Here is a 21,474-nt window from a genome sequence, read left to right on the forward strand (position 1 = left end):
TCTCCCTCCCCCCCCAAACCATTTGCAAATACATCCTATCTAGGTAGAAACCAAGGAGATGACAGGAACTGATTTACACATTGTCTAGCCTAGATGACAAGGTTTAGAGCCACAGTGCCTTGCATTCAAATCCTCTGACCAGCTCTGTGCTCTTGGGAAACTCCCTTACGCCCTCTGAGTCTTGATATCCTCACACTAAAACCAAAACCAAAACCAAATACAAAAAATACACCTGTACGCTGAGCTTCAATTTAGATTGGAGTTTTACAAACTGGGAAGAACTAAGTAATTATTATTATTATTATTATTATTATTATTATTCCTTAATTCAACAATTAGGGGACCTCACCTATACCAAGACAGCGCTGAGTGCTAAAGGTGGGAAGAAATGAGTACGTTACCCCTGGATGGAGATGAAACATATACTTCAATGTAAGTTAGAAAATGATACAAGTCATAAATCTGATTTCACTTCTGCTTAAAATAGATTGAACAGAACAAGATCTAATATGCAACCTTACTCTATTCCACTGGAATTTGGAAATGGGTTATAACATTTTCCTTCGACTTCAAAACATGGGACATAAATCTGAATCTTCTTTTTATTTTGTGGTTGTTATTTACCTTTTAAATGAGGTTCTACATGTCCCATTTGGTCAGTTCTGTAGTTAAGTCAATGGAAATTCCAAACTGTGAAAAATATATTGATATCCTAGACAATCCAAAAAAAAGTGATCAGAATAGTTAAAGGTTCTGGTATCAGAATAGACAACAAACGGACGGAGGAGCTAGAATTTAACCAGAACAAGAGAAGATTCAGATGGTCTTGGGAAGTTTCTTCACATACCTAAAAGGCTTTTAAGTTGAAGATGTATTAACTGTCTTTTCTATGGACAGATGATGTTATAAGGAAATAGACTTCCCACCAAATTAGCCTTATAACCTTTAGAGAGTTCAAAACATGAAAAAGCTGCCTTGAGAACTGGTAAATTTCCCATCCTTGGAACTAAGCTCATTTATAAGAATATAATGGTAAACCCATTGCAAAATAACTTTGCAAAACCCATTGCAAAAAGACTGCTTTTGAAAAGTGAGTAAGCACCCCTCTGTTTATTCCTTTTGTAAATTGTTCACTTGGCTAGCTGGCACAAAATGAAAGTAGACTTCCATATTTCAAGACCCACCCATAGAAAGAAAACCAAATGGCACATTTAATGAGTTTGAAGGGGCCTTTTATGTACCACTACTCAGTGAGCGTCCGCCATCATCAGTTCTCTGTGCTCCAGCCACATTGATCCACATCCCTTCCGGATTTTCTGTCAATTGTACTGAATGAAATAACTCATTGTCCACAGAGCCTGCTTTACAATCCAGTTTTACTCATCAAGGGAATGCGTTGGCAATATGCACTTTCTCCAACATCCCTGTCTCTTGAGCACTTATCATCAGGTACTTTTTTGGAAGGGGAGGTGGCAAATTATTCAAACTGCATGAATTTCTATAAGTGCAATAACATTCCTCAGTTTTTAAAGGGCATCTTTTTTTTTTAAGTTGTCATTTGAATTCAAACTCTTTGGAAAACATGCATAATAATCTTAATGATCCCATTGAGCAGTTTAAATTCAAATTGTGGAGCATTTGAAATACCATGCTGGCAGCACTTTCCATAAATTACTCTCAAATTCAATACATCCCTACACACATGCGCGCGCACACACACAGACACACACACACAAGTACCACACTCAAAAATCCTTAAATTACAGTTTCTCTTTTGTTGTCCCATTTAAATTGTGATTTGGTTGATAAATTAGAGCTGTAGTGTCTGCTCATAAATTTCAATATTGTTTTCAAGAAAATAATTTTGTGGCAGGCGTGCATTTTTATTTCCCTCGAGGGTAAATGCAGCTTTGTTTTGTTGCAGGCTTCCTGGCTTTGGTGTGAGCACGTACTTGTGTTTGCATGTGCACGTCAGTGTGCATCTTGGTGTCTGACAAATCAAATCTGACTTATTTATCTGGCTATTCACTTTGTATACCAGAGTTTTAGGAAATACTGGAAGACTGAATCAGAAAGGTCATTTTTTTTAAGTTTATTTATTTGTTTTGAGAGAGAGAGAACGATAAAGTGTGTACCTGCTCATGAGCAGGGGAGGGCCAGAGACAGAGGGAGGGAGAGAGAGAATCCGAAGCATGGTCTGCACCGGCCGTGGACCTGATCCCGACGCAGGGCTTGACCCTACCAACTGTGAGATCATGACCTGAGTGAAATCAAGAGTCGGATGCTTACCTGACTGAGCCACCCCCCCAAAAGGTCACTTTTGCCAGAAGAGACTGCTCACCTAGGATCTTTATAATGAGCTCCTATCTAGAGCAGAATCAGACTAATTACATCTTGGGAATTGAATGATTAAAGGAAGTTCTTTTAGACAGATGAGAGAAAAGACCTAATTTTCACTTCATTTTCAGTACCACTGAAAATTAATATTTGCTCGCAAAGTTTGCCAGTAAGGTTTCAGAAACCATCAAATGCATATAAACATGCTGAGAAATATTGTTTTTAATATACGGCCAATGTAAATCAATCCAGAGTACAGGCACTGTGCAGAATTCCAAGCTTGTGCAATTCACAAAATTTAACACAACTTTTGCTATGAGGATAAATGTCTCTGTAATTTTGAAAATATGCCTGTTCCTTGCCACTGAAATTCATCCTCTTCTGTGAAAAACAGTTCGACCGCTGGATACCCCTTAAAACATCAATGAAGCAGTAATGATTGGGTACTTGGGAATAATTAAAAAATTTTTAAGACTGATTAAAGTCTGTTTTGCCCCTAATGAACTTGCAATTCACTGACTTAAGAGAAGAGCTGATACAAATATGGCCCCCTAGACTGCAAATGCTGGGCATTAACTGGTTAAACTAGCATCATTACTATATTGAGTGGTATTTAGATGCCATCTCATAAAGTTGTTTATTTTCCTCAAAAATGATTTTTAAAAGGCTAACTCAAATTGTGAAGTCAAGTCTATTATACCCAAAGGGCAGTAGAAACCCTCTCCGGTGAGTGGAAGTCAGAGGGATAAAAACATCAGTACCATCATCAACAAATATTGACTGAATGCCAGCGGAGCATGAGGCCTGGGCAAGAAGCCTTAGCGGAGGCTATGGGGAGACAGGACAGTGACATGCTTAAATAATGACAAAATTAGTCCCTTGATCTTTTGTGCCACCTCCAACTCCCAAAGACAACTCCTATGCCCATTATGCACTTAGCCTTCTACTTGTTAGTCTGTTTGGATGGCTGTCTCCTTCAGATGGTGAGCTCCCCAAGGACTGGGATCACGTCTTTTTCAACTTTGCATCCTCAATTCTCTATACTATCTGAAATATAGAGAGTGCTCAGTGAATATTCACTGGATGAATACAAGACTGAAAACCATTTAGGCAGGCAATTGAGATGCGGAGGTAAGAAAACTCGACTCCGTCATAAAATAGATGCCAGAGCCCTGCTTCAGTTTCTTTGCTATATAGGCTACCTTCTCTGGGCCTCAGTTTTCTCATGTTTAATCTAGGACTCACACCTGCCTTGTGGGATTGTTATGGACATCAAATGAAAAACAAGTATGAAAGTACTTTGGGCACATGAATTTAAGTATAAGGTATTATTATGCTAAGCAATTGGTACAGGTGGTAAATGCTAGAAGGTATGTAATTAACATAGCTGAAAAACAGGTAGATTATGAAGTGAAGTTGCCTAATACCATCCAACGGTGACTCAGGGGATTGAGAATCAAGTTATTCTTCCTTGCAAAAGCAGAATAATCATCCTGTACCAAGTAAAGGTAACATAAATATCAAATAACAAACTGGCTGCTATATGATTTAGGAAATTCGCATGGCTCTCTTTTACCTCGAAAAATCATACTCTTACTGGGTTTCAGTTTACTAATCTGAAGAAAGAGGGACTTGGGTTAGAGAATCTTTAAGGTCCTTTCCAGCTTTAAAGGTGTCAATACTGTCACTCAATTTAACCAGCAAAATGGACTTACACTGTCTCGAAGTGCACACGTGCTTCTTCCCTGACTTTTAAGTATCCACCTTGCTAGAAAAGGAAGGGTAGCATCAACATGGCCTTTCCCTTGGCTGTTGTTCCTTGTGGTCTCAAGAGAAAGGAATTCGACCTTTGTGATGAATCCCTTGAAGATGCCAACAGAGGAAAGTGATGAGTACAAGACGATCCTTCACGTATGCCGAAAAACCTATGCACCTGGAGATACTTTTTACCTCCTGCACTCCTGAATTTTCTGCAGAATAACACACATATAATGAACACTCAATAAATCCTTACTTTCCACCAGGCTGATTTCTTTTCCTTTGATCCCAGAAGTTATAAAGCTCAACAAGGAAAAGAAATACCCAGAAATCCAAATTGTCCTCGTTCCTTCTTTTTCCTCCCATCGAATCCTACTCCACCTTCAAGGCCTGGCTCAGATGCCTTACCATCTGGGAGGTCTTTTTTTGAATCTGGTCCCCATCTCCCTCACCTTCTTCTCTGGACTCTCACCACTGCCTGAATCTCTCTTCCAGATAGATCTTGCTTTGTATTATGGTGTTGTGCTGCCTGGTCCTTCTCATTCAGCTAAGGGCTCAGCACGAGACAGCATGACTGAGTCTCGTGCTGTTTGTTTCCCTCACAGCATTGAACTCAGCCCTCTGTACACAGAAGGTGGGCATTCACTGGCTCTTATAATCGGTTAACAGTTTACTCTTCAGTTAAAAATATCCAAGAGACATATGGTTAAATGCTTGCTTCTCCCAAGGCAGTGGAGACAGTAATCCCCTCCATTTCCTGGATTCTCCTCCGTAAGAATGCAGAAACACCCTTGAGCAGAATCGGACAGGACAATTTCATAAAAACAACCTTCTTCGTTTTATTTTACTTTGAACTTAATTAATAGTAATGCTTAACCTCCCACCTCTTAATTACATTGGCAAGTTGGTGAGGTTTATTGATCCATGCATGAGGAGTTAATTCCAAAAGAGACTTTGACAAAGAGCACTTTATGGGAGAACACATCGTTATTCCAGTAGCTTTGCTGGAATGACCTGCAGACACTGTCTGGCCAGACTCAGGCCAGTCTGGCTTCCTGCCACTTGTACCAATTTCCTAATGATCTAATAGGAATGCTCAACAACCCTGTAAAGAACCAAGTCTTTCTCTCTTTTCTGGTCTTAAAAATGAGGTAAGATCTAGTGGGGGTAAAAGTGTATCCTTAAGGGAAAATGCAGCAGGGTTGTGCAATGTTTTGAACATTAATAGGGCCCTTCTGGAAGTCTAGCAAAAAAAAAAAATTAAAGGCAACAGGATGCTCGATAAACACCTGTTAAATACCTAACTACATGGCTTTTATATCTAGAAACACAGGATATTCTAAATGCTACCCCATCAACCAGTGCTGATAATGCATTCACAGACATATGGCCAAAAGATGTAATCCATTGTTATGGGCTGAACTGTTTCTCCCCGCCACCACCCCAAATTCATATGTTGAAACTCTAACCCCAATGTGATGGTATTTGGCGGTGAGGCATTTGGGAGGTAACTGGTTTACATGAGGTTATGAGAGTGGGCCTTCATGATGGGCTTAGAGTTCTTAGAAGAGACACCACAGAGCTGTTCTCTTTCCCTCTCCCTGCTATGCGGGGACAGAGAAGTCAGAAAGGGGGCTCTCACCAGAACCAAAACTCAACCATCCAGACACCCTGATCTTGGACTTCCAGTCTTTAAAACTTGAGAAATGAATTTCTGTCATGTGGGCCTTTAAGCCACCTAGTCTGTGGTATTTTGTTGTGGCGACCTAAGCTGACTAATACATTTATTAAAAGAGAAAAGAAAACAACTAAATACCTCCCAGGGAGAGATGTACTATGCCGGACACTGCTTTGGTGACACTTTGGTGACACTGCTAAGGTATGGGGTTACACAGGGGAAAGAGACACAAAGAACAGAGAAAAAAATGAGCTTGCTCCTAAGCAGCTTGCGGTGAGAAGCCATGAGGGTGGAGACCGTCAACGGATATAAGGTGGGGACAGAAAAGGGTTAAAACGAAGGTGACGGAGTAAAACCAAGGTCTAGAGAAAAACTCCGGAGACCTGAGGGGAGAGTGCTTGTCTTCAGCTTAGATGAACATAGGGAAAGATTCTCAAAACAGTGGTAACCGAACTGGGGCCTGAGGTTTATTAAAAAAAGACTTGCTGATTTAAAAAAAAATCCTATCTGATGACAGGCCATCTGCTAGCTTGAATTTACTTCAAGAGAAAGGTAGAGGCTAAGATTTAGAGTGCAGGAACTAGCTCAAAGATCTGTTTTAATCCTACGTTAATTCCTCATTTTCCAAAGCCCTTGGTTTGTTAAGCCTTGATTTTGTTAATTTGTAGAGATGAAGGAGTTGTGACAGTTCCCACTAGTCTGTCAGGGGTGGAAAAGGAATGACCATGTGGCATTAGGAGGAAATCAGATTTACCACATGACCCTTTGGTACGTGGCTCTTCCTCTCTGACGACTTTCTTGTTAAATGCCTCCTTTCCCCCAAATGCCCCTAGTCCTCTCTCCGAGTCCTTTTCCTGTGAGGCCCTGACACATTTTGCATTATCTATTTTGTGGAAAACCTATTTGTATATTTTGTATGCTTTAGAATAGGATTTAGTGTCTGCCTAAACTAGACTAACAATATAAATCTTGACTTTTTTAAGAGTTACATGTTAGAAAGTTCAGTTTTATTTTAACTAACATGTCCTAATGGCTTTATTAATATACACTGCCTCAAATATCTCTTAGCATTAATAAAGAGCCAGCCTACAAAGTAAAAAAAAACATAACTTTTGTGGAAGACATTTACTCTTCTTTCAAAAAAGTTTTTTGGATGTAACTTAAAACCTCATTACATATGTGTATTTGTGGCTTTCAGAGCTTAAAGAATTCCAGGAGCCTCTATTCACCTGTGACACCTTCAGCGCATCTCTCCTCTTCTCTTGGCTACCCATATTATATTTTCCCATATTATAAACATAAAATACTGATTTATTAAATAATCTTAAAATTTTTTTTAATGTTTATTTATTTTTGAGAGAGACAGAGAGACAGAGTGCTAGCAGGAGAGGGCAGAGAGAGAGAGAGAGGGAGACACAGAATCTGAAGCAGGCTCCAGGCTCTGAGCCATCAGCACAGAGCTCAATGCGGGGCTCGAACTCCTGGACTGTGAGATCATGACCTGACCCAAAGTTGGACACTTAACCAACTGAGCCACCCAGGTGCCCCTTAAATAATCTTTAAGTTCAACACACATCTTTTTGAAGACCTACAATATATCAGGCCCTTGTCACTGTGAAGTGTCCATAAAGAGCCTCACCATGCTATAATGATGACACCAACCTCTCCAGCATCCCTTGACGCTGTAGGGAAGTGAACAAAAGAGAGAACCAGAAAGCAGATTTTTTTTTTTTTTTTTTAAGTAAGCCTGGCTGGAGGCTGGCTTCCCTGGCTGGAGGGAATTACCATGTCCCATTCAAAGTCATGTGAACATAAGAGAACCTCCATTCAAACTCTCTGGTCGTTTTCATCTGGGAGTCTGGTCTGTGTGTTTGACCTTGAGTGCTAGCTCTTATGATAATTCAACAACTGGAAGCTAGACAGCTGGCTTTACTCTCACATCTTTCCCTTCAATCTTTTATATTTACATTTCAGCAATGACTGCTCACAGGGTCCCAGAGCCAAGTTCTCCTTTCTGCTTCATATACGCACAGGGAGTCTCAATCCAAGGTGCACCAAAGGGTAAAGAGGCAAAGACCCTCTCCGGAGACACTGGGATCTAGAGTGAAACCAGGTACCTTCTAGCCTAGCAGGGACAGCTCACCTGTTGTGATAACAACCATGGAAAAAAGATGAATAAAATGTAACACTCTCGTCCCAGCATACCACCCTCTCTAAGGGTTGCAAACAGTAAGAGAATAGGTCAAAACTCAAATTATTTTGATATCAATTGCAGAGAATTAAATCACAGGAACGAGGAACAAACAAAAGCATTGCGCAGGAAAAAGCCACATCTATTTGGGGGAAGTTCTAGGAAGGCTTTTTATGGTTGGTTGATACAGATTTTCAAACCATGGAGACGGGGAAACTCTGGGGCACAGAGAAGCCTAAGATATCAATGTCCAGGAGAAGATGGTCCCATTTGGCCAAGTGTGGCTAAAGAAAATGCATAGGAGAGAGGTGGGAGATGGCGAAGTATTTGGGGACTATTTCTTCGATGAGCTGGGCTACAAGCACAGACACGTGGATCTCAAAACTGAGCAGGCATAAGAATCTCCCTCAAGAGGCTTGTAAAAGATGCACATTTCTTGGCTCCTTGTGAAGAAAGTCTGGGGAGTGGCCCAGAACTTTACTTTTTTAAATTATTTTTTAATGTTTATTTATTTTTGAGATAGAGAGAGAGATAGAGAGAGAGAGAGAAACAGAGCATGAGTGGGGGAAGGGCAGAGAGAGAGGGAGACACAGAATCCGAAGCAGGCTCCAGGCTCTGAGCTGTCAGCACAGAGCCCGATGTGGAGCTTGAACCCACAAACTGTGAGATCACGACCTGAGCTGAAGTCAGATGCTTAGCTGACTGAGCCACCCAGGCGCTCCTAGAACTTTACTTTTTTAATGAGGACTTGAGCATGATTCCAAAGCAGGTGACCTCTGACACATTTTTGGAAAACCAAGCTTCTAGAGTCTCATGACTGGCCTCTGCCCATCAGACCCTGTGAGTTCTCCAACCACCAGCATGCAGGTAACATTCCATAGACTGCAATGCTGACTAATGAGAATCCTTTGGGGATTCTGTTTGCACGAATCTGGGTCCTGGCCCCGTGCAGTTACTTATTGCTCAAAGCACCCACACTTTCATTTTTGGTCAGCCCCGTCAGCCTCTCTGAACCTTTTAGTTAGCTACTGGGGTAAAAAATATTGCTTTCATTCTGTTTGTGGGGAAATTTAAGGGAAAATAAATGAGGTGAATGCAGAATAGCAGCTGGTCAAGCTGAGTGTAAACAAGGTCTGACTTTCCATAGCACGTTTTTTCTTGAAAATCATTTGCTGCCTCATACCAGGCCTGCTAACTGAAAGACTGAATGTCTTACCTAGGACTCTTGAACTTATGTTCAGGTTTATTTTTAACATTGATTTTAAAGCACACACACACACACACACACACACACACACACACACACTCCTCTGTCCCAGTCCTTTTCTTCTAATTGGAAATGTAAGGTTATAGACATTTTTCTCTTTTGAGGGTACAGAGCAGTTCAGAAGACCCTACAAACACAGATTATGTGCTGTATCTGGGTAATTATCATTCCTTTATCCTTTAAGAGACAAACGATACATACGAAAGAAAATGAGGAACAGACTCTTTCCTTATTTTCTTTCCATCCTTTTATCTCTAAAGTAGGAAGTTTACTGAACCCCTTGCCAACAATTCACTCAGCCTAATGAAGTGTACAAGTAATAGGATTAAATAATCTTAAACCATTATTACAGTGGCCTGATGCTGACATTCATCCAAACTCTGGCAAACACCGAGTGGTGAGTTCATGCTTGATTTAAAAATAAACAAACTAGGGCAGTGGGAAGGCTCTAGCATAAAGTTTCAGAGGCATTTAACCTGGAAATCTGAGACTCTCCATCTTGGTTGGAGCTGAAGCAAACCCTGTCCTACTTCTACACTCTCCAACCAAAATTTACGGAATCCAACATTTTCTAGGGATGGTTCTCTGGAGCCGGCAGCCACATATGATTAAACCTCTTCATGTCAGTCCCAAAGAAAGCAGTTCTTTGAAGGCATCATCAAGGTTCATGGTTTCTATTCCTGCCTCTGCCATTAATAAACCATATAACCTCAGGCCAATCAGCCAGCTTTCCTGGCCTTTAGGTTTTCTCAGCTGTAAAATGACGTTATTGAATTTCGACAGTTCCTTCTGGCCTTTAAAAAGCATTCTAATGCTATAACAACAGAAATAAATACAGTTTGGGGTAGGAACGAGAGAAAAAGATTATGTTCAGCTAGCCTCTTCCTTGTTCTGGGCAGTCTGGTTGCAAGCCTGTGCCTCACTACTCTTACCCAGGCCCGCCTTGCAGGTTGCAGAGATATGGGGAGCAGTAACCTTCATCAGCAAAGGGCTGGGGGCTATCTGGGGAAAAGGACTAAATAAAAACCTTAACAAAGGACGACACAGTAACTCTTCCCCCCACCCCAAGTCTCGCTGTTGTATAATTACAGGGTGATAATATGAATGCCTGTTAAAACGAGAGGTGTTTTCCAAAGCATATTCAGTCCCCAAATCATTTTGCTCATGGGTTAATTATCCCTGTAAAATTTCATGGCATGCTTCACTTAGATCATTTATGCTTTCAAAAGCTTGCCTAGGTATTTTGTAGTTTTTGTTGCTCCTGCATAAGGCCTTTTTTTTCCCCTGTTATATTTTCTGAACCTAATTTATAATTTTTGTTTTGTCAGGTAACTACACTTTTATTATCTTAAAACTTTAGATTTTCTCTGATTTTCTAGACTAATTATATCATCTATAAATACTGACATGTCATAGTCTTATGATTTTGAGTGAAAAAGTCTCAAAAATAGGTCTGAGAAATGCTATTCATTTAAAATTAAGAGATACTATATATAAATGACACTATATTTTTAGAGATAAATAGTGAAAATAGAAAGAAATGCATAGATATAATAAACAAAGTTAGTATAGTCATTGCCTCTGTACAAGAGTTTGGGGAATGTGATTAGGGACAAGAACCTAAGGATTTCAGTGGAATTTCTAGTGTTTTATGCATTAATCTGAATAAAGGTACATGAAATTTTATCGTATTATGCTTTACATCTTTATCTGTTAGAAATATTACATAATAAATTGATATATATGTAAAACGAAGAAAAAGATATATATATGACCATATATGTATGTATGTAAGTGTGTGTATGTATACGTATACATATGAATATATGTGACTTTGTTTCCCAATTACCCGTAATGAAGACTAGAATGTTAAAAACGATATAATAGCAGTCATACTATGCATACCTGGCAAGATCTGGGAAGACATCTGACCATTAGTTTATTTTATCCTATTAAACACATATCTTCCTTTTTCTTCTATTTTACTTAGGGCTTGTTTTGTGTTCTTGCAACCATTTTTGTTTTAAACAAGGATAACATCGCAATCATGGAATTACCTGGGATGTTTCATTGTGTGGCACTCAATCTGCTAATATTTCATTTAGCATTTTTGCATGGGTGAAAGATTAGCACACTTTTCTTTCGGGGGCAACCTCATTTAGGTATTATTAATCAGGATGGGGCTGGCTTTCTAAAATGATTTGCGAAGCTTATCTTCTCTTACTGAGCTCTGAAAATTGAACTATTACAGGAATCATTTGTTCTTTAAAGATCTGAGAAGTCCTTTCAGTGAAATTTCCTGATAATTTCTCAGGTCTGCATTCCACCCATGTTTATGGACTTATTCAAGTTTTTGTCCTTTGCATTTCAGGTGTGCATAGATCACAGTCTCTTCTATAAAGTTTGAAGTGTAATAATTAAAAAAAAATTTTTTTTTTAACATTTATTTATTTTTGAGACAGAGAGAGACAGAGCATGAACAGGGGAGGGTCAGAGAGAGAGAGACACAGAATCCGAAACAGTCTCCAGGCTCTGAGCTGTCAGCACAGAGCCCGACGTGGGGCTCGAACTCACAGCCCTCACGGACCGCGAGATCATGACCTGAGACGAAGTCGGCCGCCCAACTGACTGAGTCACCCAGGCGCCCCGAAGTGTAATAATTTTTAAATGTCTTCTGTACATCTGCTAAGAGCTTCTTTTTCATTCCTAATTTTCTATAATTTTTGTTTTTCTCTTATCTTCACTGGATGCTTATTTTTCTTTTCAAAGAATCATCTTGTGCACCTAAAAATTCTAGTATTTCTCAATTTATCAATAACTGCCTTTATTTTAATGATCCCTTTCTTCCTTTAGACTTTGTTGCCCTTTTCTCGGTGTTTAGATTAATATACATGTGCCCTTTTATGTTGCAATTAATGATCCTAGCTGTACTTGGAATTCAACTCTGGTTGGGTCTCATTCTGGTTGTTGTGCAGCATTATCAACATCATTACTTTCTAAGGAATCTTTAACCCACAAGTGGGCTTATTTTTTTATCCTTTGATACATTTCTTGTCTTGCTGAACTCTGCCAGCCAAAGTAGGAACTGTATATGTTCCTCTTAGACTATGAGAGCGTGCTTTTTTTAAATCTCCCATGGAGATTTGGAAAGAAGATATAATCTCTTTGCTTATATGGACCAAATCAATCATGTTAATCATATTATTCAACTTCCATAATTGGTTTGTCCAAGACTACATGGAATGTGTTAAAGTTTTATAAAGAGTATGGTTTAACCATTTTCATCTCATATCTCATCGATATTTTTGTCTTATATATTTCAATGTAATGGTATTAAATGAAGAAAGGCTCATGTTCCTCTGGAACTTGACATTTATCAATAAAGTAATGTACTTTGGCCTATGTAATAGTTTTGTTCTGAATTATACTTTGCCTGTTGTTAATACCGTAGTTAGTAGGTGATTAATATTATTTTCTTTTAGCCTGAATTTTCTATTACATATTTTCCTCTTTCTTTAACTATCAGTTGTATTGGTTCATTGCTTATCATCATTTTATTAACCCTGAATTTCCCATACACTTTAGTTCAGTTAATTTGTTTGTCTGGTGGAATATTTTCTTTGAGTCATTTTCTCAGAAAAAGTAGGTAGGTGATGTATATTCTTTTTGAATACCGATGGAATATTTAAAATAAACTATTTCTGGACAAGGCAAAATTTGATGTACTGTGATATAACAAAAGCAAGTTGCTAATTAGTACAGGATGGTATGATCCCATTGTATGTGTATGTGTGCACATGGAAACCACACTTCCATAAATGTAAGTATATACCTGTATGCAGGTATACTGAAATAGAAAAGGTGTGTTAAACTGCTATATTATTTAAATGGGAGAGTTATGCATATTTAAAAATTTTTCTTTAGTGAGCATATAATACTTAAAAACATAGTTGCTGTTTTTTTAAGAATGACTACTATAAGAAAGAATATTTTGAGTTCAATATTTCTCTAATATGTCCAAAAGTAAGGTGAAAGCCACTTTATAAAATTCAGAATGAAGGTTCACTGTATTTTTTTTAAACTTGACATTATGAAAAAAAGGTAATAGAGAAAAAAAATTAATTACAAAAAAAGAAACCTAGTAGTAACAAATAAGATTTCCAATGACTGGCTGGGTCTATGAAAAGAACTGGTCCTGAGAATCAAAGTCCAGGTCAAGTCTTGGATCTGACACTCACACTTTACAGAATGCGGCAAGCTGACTTTTCCTAAGACTCGGTTTCTTATTACTGGAAAGGAAGGCAGTAATAATCATACCTATTTTCTAGGATCATTAGAAGGTGACATAAGATAAAAGTGCTCTTTAAAAATTAAAGCACTCAACAAATGTTAGTTATTATTATTTTTAACCAGGAAAAAAAGGTTTTTCCCTTAAAATATGAGGCATTTCAGGGAAAGCCACATGTAATGCTCAAGAAAAGACGGAGGTTTATGGTTTTTTGGCCAGTGGAAGTTCAGCATCCCTTTTGTAATGCTAGAAGGCATGATTTATGTGGTCATCAATTTAAACGTTAGAAATGGAAGGCTCTAATCACAGAGGGCTGTCACTATCTTCCTATCTTCAGGAAGTTGAATATTAGTTTCTGGGTGATAATATGGACCTAGCAATCAAATGCAAGTTAGAAGATCTATCCCTAGCCTTAGTTTGTCTTTTGCTTAGAAAATATCAAAGCCACCGTAAACACCTCCCTGCCACCCCCCCACCCCCGCCCCGCCCCTGCTGTCTACTTCACAAGGTTCTAATAGGAATGATTAGTAGTAGATAGCATGGTGAAGTCGCTTAAGAGATTGACAGATGTCCCTCTTTCTTGAAACATTTGTTGTTGTTGTTGTTGTTGTTGTTGTTTGCTTTTCCTTTCTGGCAGACTGCTTGAGGGAAAATGAAGAAACATCAAGAAGAAAGTAAGTGTCTGTGCACATGCACTTGGTGTGAGGGAGAGAGGGACCCTCCTTGGGGGTGAAAGAGCAGGGGTGGGCAATTGAGAAGAGGGAAGGGAAGTTCACGTGGGTTTTTTGGCTTTTGTCCCAACGCTCAGCTCCTTTCCCAACATCCACATAAAGCACCAGCCATAACTACTTTTAAAACACTATTAGGAGGAACTGAGCATATAAAAGGACAACCTTCCTGCAGAGGTACAAAACCTACCACCTAAGGTAAGTTGAAAAGTTCGAATGTTTTAACTGTAGCCATTTAGTGACACACGGGAGCAAAAGGCCGCTACAGTGTTGGTCACTAATGTGTCAAATTCGGGAACATTACCATGTTTAGTCTCCCGTGGAGTTGGCCTCCTATTCCCTGAGGCCTTTTAATTACTTGGATTTTAACTAATAAAAATGTCTGTACCAACTTCCACTGTTGAGAGAGTCAGAAGTTGGATTTGATCCACTCTGAGTAAGAGCCCTGGTTTAGGAGAAGATCCTTGGCTGCCATTTCATAAACAGGCTGAGTATCTGAGAATCACAGATGTGCCGTGTCTCCAGCCCAGACTCCTTGGTCATGCTAAAAACACAGCAGTTCTTTTGTTAATCTATATTTGTGGGTAAACCTGTCTCATTCAGGACAGAAGAACACTTAAGTGGAAGGCACGGTTGCTGTCCCTCATACTCATACCAACATAAAAATCTTCTTAAGCAAAGCATGAACCTCTTCTTCTCATATGTGTCCTCACATTCTTTCTATGACATTTATTTATTTCAGTATTTCCATAGCAACTGCAGCTATGAAATTACCCCCAACATAGAGGATTTCTAAATTGTATCAGATTATGCTAAGGGGAAAAGCGATGATAATAATGTTATTAATGGATTAAGCCCTTATATCAGTATAAAATTTCATAATGTATAAAATATCACAAGTGTTCATTCCTTCTCTTTGGAGATAGGGAAGAAGTTAATATCTGTCTTTCATAAATGATGATACCAGTACTCAGACACTAAATGACTTACCCAAGGTCTCACCTAGAGAGCAAGAACTAGAAGCAGTATATTCTAGTTATATGACTTTACTTCTAAGGAAGTTTAGTGCTCTCAATTTTAATCTGTTCATTTACACAAATCCATAAGAATAATCAAAAGTAAGCTTTTTAAAAATAGATGTATATATATGTATATGTACATACATATATTTATATGTATACATTATTTATTGAGAGAGAGACAGAGTACGAGCAGGGAAGGGGCAGAGAGAGAGGGAGACACAAAATCTGAAGCAGGCTCCAGGCTCTGAGCTGTTAGCACAGAGCCCGACGCGGGGCTCGAACTCACAAACCGCGAGGTCATCACCTGAGCCGAAGTTGGATACTTAACCAACTGAACCACCCAGGTGCCCCCAAACTAAGCTGTTAAGAGATCACCAAAGTAGAAAAGCATCTCATTGATTTGGAAATACAAATACATACAAACTTAAATTATGTAATGCACTTATTTAATTGGTTCAAAATAAATATAAATAAACCTCTTCAGTCGTGGATAGGTTATAGTTTAACATATGGTTTCATATTGCTGATGGTTCTGTGAATTTGAACAATGTTTCTAAAGAAATTTAGAAATTTAGAAATGTTTCTAAAGAAAGCAAAAGTTCTCCAAAGTGCTGTAAAGTAAATGTGGTCACAAAAATCAAAGAATTTATGCTAAGGAAAAAATTCAAAGTAAAATAATGAAAAACCTTAACTCAGCTCTTTATAGGCATGTTATTTACAACACTGAAAGAACAGAGAATACCCAATACCTTTCTAGGGGCAAATAACTTTAAAATGTAGTATGCAAACATAAGGTAAAATTAAACAGACAAAAGCTATAAAATAGAGATTATTAACAATGGAAAGCCATATACGTATTTAAATTAAGTCAATCAGGGGCGCCTGGGCGGCGCAGTCCGTTAAGCGTCGGACTCCAGCCAGGTCACTATCTCGCGGTCCGTGAGTTCGAGCCCCGCGTCAGGCTCTGGCGGATGGCTCGGAGCCTGGAGCCTGTTTCCGATTCTGTGTCTCCCTCTCTCTCTGCCCCTCCCCCGTTCATGCTCTGTCTCTCTCTGTCCCAAAAATAAATAAAAACGTCGAAAAAAAAATTAAAAAAAAATAGAAAAAATAAATTAAGTCAATCAATAGAAAACACAAAAGCATGTATAAAAATCATTAACGAGAGTTATAATACCTTACAGAACCAAATTGGTTTAATTACATGTGTATATGTGCAAGGATTAAAGATTCCAGAGACAACAGGAAAATATGAATAATCAGTGAAGGAAAGATGAAGAAGACCTAACTGGTGTATTTTCCCTCTAAATTATGTAATTGGTTAATTTAAATATGATCTAAATTGATTACTAATAATCAATTTAGGCAAGAATAAATTAAATTTATATTAGATGGGTCTCCTTCTTGGACTCAGAGCATTGAACGTGGGTGGTCTTTGCACAGAAATAATGAACTACATCACGATCTTGAATAATGCCACCACACTGACTGAGGCCCAGAGCCTGGGTTTTCTGCACTTTCCTTCTACAGGATGTCTCTCAGACATCAGTTTCCACAAGGGAACGAGAGGCAGTTTGACTGAATGCCACTGCAGTTGGCCCTGTTCCCAGGGCTTTAGTTCCAAGAGACATACACACATCCCTAGGATCCTCCTTACTACACACTCTGTCTTCAACACCAACTTGTTTCATTTTATACCCTGAGCTTCCCTGATCCCCCCCCCCCCCCCCAAAAGAAAGCTCTTTACTTTTCTGGTGTGGCAGCTTATTGGATTTACGAAAAGTTCCAAAGAAATTACAATGCTAGAACATCCATCCAAGAGCTTGAGGTCCATGCTAAACTCTGAAATCAATATGGAACAAGGGCCTCTGAATAAAGCTTAACTGAATTCTGACAAGAATTAAGTTGCATTTTAGAGTCACCATGGATAGGTCTCATAAGGAAAAATCTTGATTAACGTTTCTTATGAGGGAGGGAAAGTCAAAAGGGATGGTAAGAATTTCCATTGTTTGAGTCCACCCCACTTTCCAAGGATGTGATTAAATATCTCCCAGATACTCTACCTTGTCATAAGCTCGGTCTAGTAACAGGGACCCAAAGTAAAAGAAACTCCCTCCTGAAGAATCACTGAGCTCCTATGCCTGGCATAGAGATCGAAACCTGAGCCCACATGCTGTACAAACCCATAATTGAGTCAGATTACACTTTTTTAGTCTTATTACTCAACCAGGAGGGCAAGAAATGCATTTAAAAATGGGGCAGGGGTGTGCCTGAGGGGTTAAAACAATTTCCTAAAGCCCAAAGAATTTCACAGCCCTCGTAAGGTCCTTATATTCAGAAAAACCACATATGCCAGAAATCTTGCCAAAATTAATCTCAGAATAACATTCACTCCATTACCATTCCCTGGGCAGGCCCAGGGTGCTTTACAGGATTGCCCCATTTCATCCTCACAGGCCTTTGGGAGAATCCTGCAATCATCCCTATTATACTGTGGAGGAAACTGATGCTTAGAAAGATCCAGTAACTTTCTGGAGGAGACTAAGCATGAAGTGATGACATCAGATTCAAGCCATGTTCTTCATACCTGTTATCCTGTTTCCCAACACTTCTCAGGGTTCCTAGCTCTAAGAGACACAGGAAAAAATGAACAAGGCTGTCACCGCAGCCCCGTGGATGGTAACAAGAATCAACCATGCAGTCCGAACAAGGACAGAAAATAGAGACAAGAGCTACAGAAAAACACAGCAGTCACTTCATATAAGGACAAAGCCATACGTGCTTCCAGAAGCTCTGCTGGCATCATTATCACAGAGCTCGCTGCAGTAAAGAATTTCATGTGGTGGTCCTAAGTCATTGTGAATGACAGCCCATGCAGTCTGCTTACAAAAGACAGGGAGTTCTGTAATTTTCTCTTTTCAGTAAAGATTTCAAAGGTTGATATTTGAAATATTCTCATTTCTTTTGAAATTTTTTTAACGTTTATTTATTATTGCGATACAGAGGGTGAGCATGAGAAGGACAGAGAGAAGGGAAAATGCAGAATCTGAAGCAGGCTCCAGGCTCTGAGCTGTCAGCACAGAGCCCGACGCGGGGCTCGAACTCACAAACTGGAAGATCATGACCTGAGTCAAAGTCGGACGCCTAACCGACTGAGCCACCCAGGCATCCTGAATATTCTTATTTCTTTTTTTTTTAAACATTTATTTATTTTTGAGACAGAGAGAGACAGAGCATGAATGGGGGAGGGTCAGAGAGAGAGGGAGACACAGAATCCGAAACAGGCTCCAGGCTCTGAGCTGTCAGCACAGAGCCTGACACGGGGCTCAAACTCACGGACTGCGAGATCATGATCTGAGCTGAAGCCGGACGTTTAACCGACTGAGCCACCCAGGCGTCCCTGAATATTCTTATTTCTTAAGGAGGTAAGCTTTGGTTCGATGAGCTTTAAGCTCATATGTAATTGCTCCCTGAGATCAACAGGACACTATGGTATTCATGTTTATGTTCCAAACAAGCTAAAAATGTGTACTGTCAGCAAAGACTATGGGACCAGGGGTGTGAAAAACTGAATATAGCCCCAGGTCTGACACCAAGGATTGAACAGAAGAAGTCATTTTCCTCCTCTCTGTGTTTCTGTATTCTCACTTCTAAAATGAGGAGTTAGACAAATGACCTTTTTTTTTTCTTCCCAGCTCCAGCATTGTGTAGTACTATTATGAGGCTATCTATGTTTAAGTTAAATTGCCTTTAGGGAGGAAAATGGAATAAAATTGAACCTAAGAGATGCACAAACTATACTGAATCCCTCTAGATCTTAATCTTAACAAACTTTCAGATCTGTGCTACAGAGACTCGAGGGCTGCAATGAGTTAGAGCCGTCAGGTCACAGGAAGATAGATACCAATGAGACCAGGAACTTTGCAATGAACTTGAACCTTGGGGATCTGCAAGGCTATGTATAACTCCTAGGACCTTGCACCCAAAGCTTCTTTTACGTAAAAACGCCCTGACACTGTGGTGAAACCATACTTCTTTTGTGGGTTTGCAAAAATGCACTACTTTTCCCACTAACAAGTGCTAAACAGATTAAAAGTATGCAGATAGATAGCAAAGAAATGCATTTTATATTTTTAAAAAGTTTATGTTCATTCATCACATTGATCTATCTTCTGATGTGTGTGTAGCTTAATGTGTGTTCTTAAGTAGCCTGGTAAAAACGGAAAAGAGTGTGAGTACTTTTTAGCCACCTACTTATGTAATTAAAGTATAGTTGTTGTGTTCTTTAAAAAAAAAACCCAATTATTACCTCAGTCAGTATTACTATTCATTTTCCTTTAGGGGAAATTCATTTCCTTCTATAATAAAGGGTTGATTTCTTTGCATCATTAAAAACTTGCTGAGCATGGTGGTAAGAAAACGTTTGAGTGGGTAAGAAGTGATTCAAAGGGACCAGGAGTTTGAAAGAGCACGGACAAGTCCAGAGGCCCTGCGTTGTTTCTTTACCAATACTGGCAAATTCAAATGCAAGGTGAGACCTAATAAGAAGAGGTATGACTATGGGAAACCTTCTGATGTTCAGGGGGTAATGTGAGAGCTTGTACATACATGCTTGAAAGCCACAAGGTGATGATCCAGCAGACCACTGATGGACCCTCCTCATGCCTTTCTGACCTCATGTGAACAGGGAACAGTTAGAAAAAGTTAAGGTCTGCCAATTTACACACACACACACACACACACACACACACACACGCACACACATGCACACTTTGAAATCTGTGGAGAAATAAAGATCCGATGACTACATTCTATCTGGAGTGACTGGCATTCTGCCAAAGAAGACATCTTTGCAAAGCACAGGAGGTGCGGCAGAGGGAGTCTGAACTTACAATGTAGCAGGGCTCACAGTAGGCTTTCTTCTCCACAGCATAGAAGGGCTGTCCTCGGAGCTTGTTGTTGCAGATGATGCAGGTAAAACAATCCACATGGAAGACCTGATCCATGGCGGTGCATCCTGTCCCTTCCCCAACTACGTTTTCCCCACAGCGAGCACAGCGGCCTGAAAGAAAGAAGGGATTGACTGCTAAGAGCACACCAAGGAACACCTTCAGTCCTTCTGAAGAAGCCAACATGGAGGAGACAGCAGGTTCACAGTGGCAGCGGCAGCAAGAGGGCTGACACCCCCACCACCGCCACCACCAGGCACGAGATCACCAATATAGCCAGGACTCACCTCTGTGAGGCCGCCATGATGGAGATTTTACACGAAGTATTTGAAAAGCTCATTTACACAGCTCAAGGACCTACAGAACGTGACAGAGTAGAACTCAGGTCTCTGAATGTCGAGGCCAGGGCTGTGCCTCCAGTCTCACACACAAGTCTAGGAAGAACATGACTCAGCATAGCAGCAGTGGAAGGCACAGCCTAGGAAAGTCTTCCTGCTTAGAGAGTCTACGTGTCCAGTTAGACTGTGAGGGGACTGGGTCCAAACTCAAACTGCGCCTCCTTTCACAAAAGCCCAGGTTGTAAAATCTCTCTGCATCCAGCCCTCAATGACAGATCAAAAGGGAGTCCCTTTTATTTCCCGACAGCTCTGACTGCTGGAAAGTTCTCTCTCATACTGAGCCAGACTGCTTCCTCATGCTCACTGCTACCCAGTAGTCCCAGTTCTGTCTTCTAGGGCCTCATTAAGCAAGTCTCCCACTACACTTGACACCCTTTAAGTTATTACAATCCAGTTAGTATTGCCTCCAAGTGCGATCATACTTTGAACGTCCCTAAAACCTGTAACAGATTCCACATACTTGTCGGGGTTTGAGTCCCGAAGGCCCTGGTTGTCCCTGTCCAGCCCAGCGTTCTGTAAACTTTCAGCATTCTTAAACTGATTTATGGGGCATGTGGACCACATATGGACATCAGATTTCGGTTTTCAAAAAATCATTGTTTTAAATAGGAACAATAAAACATTACAGAAGGCAAACATTTATGTCAGCGTGAAGCCCTGTGCTGGTTGCAATCTGTATCTCTATCTGGTTCCGTCATGGGAATCTTGAGCCAGAGGTCAGATCCACATCCAGTTTTCTTTCTCAGTCTTTATTTCGATAAGTATAAAGTCTTAACAAATAATTACAGGTCGCTGGGAATGTCAGCAAGAGTCTGCGCTGTGGGCTTTGACACATAAGCTGTAAGCAAACCCAGTGTTTCC

The 21,474-nt window shown here is 39.8% G+C and overlaps 1 protein-coding gene across 11 annotated transcripts in view; it reads right to left on the minus strand.

Annotated features, from left to right (window-relative positions):
- The window catches only part of LOC101096257 (LIM domain containing preferred translocation partner in lipoma), a 692,709-nt gene that overhangs the window by 105,510 nt on the left and 565,725 nt on the right, over positions 1-21,474 (minus strand). For all 11 annotated transcript variants that reach the window (XM_023260309.2, XM_045036388.1, XM_045036386.1 and 8 more), the window contains one exon: positions 20,159-20,328. In XM_023260309.2, coding sequence (XP_023116077.1) covers positions 20,159-20,328 — 170 coding nt within the window. The remainder of the gene's footprint in view (positions 1-20,158; positions 20,329-21,474) is intronic.

Source organism: Felis catus, chromosome C2 (genome assembly GCF_018350175.1).
Source record: "Felis catus isolate Fca126 chromosome C2, F.catus_Fca126_mat1.0, whole genome shotgun sequence".
Taxonomy (NCBI): Eukaryota; Metazoa; Chordata; class Mammalia; order Carnivora; family Felidae; genus Felis; species Felis catus.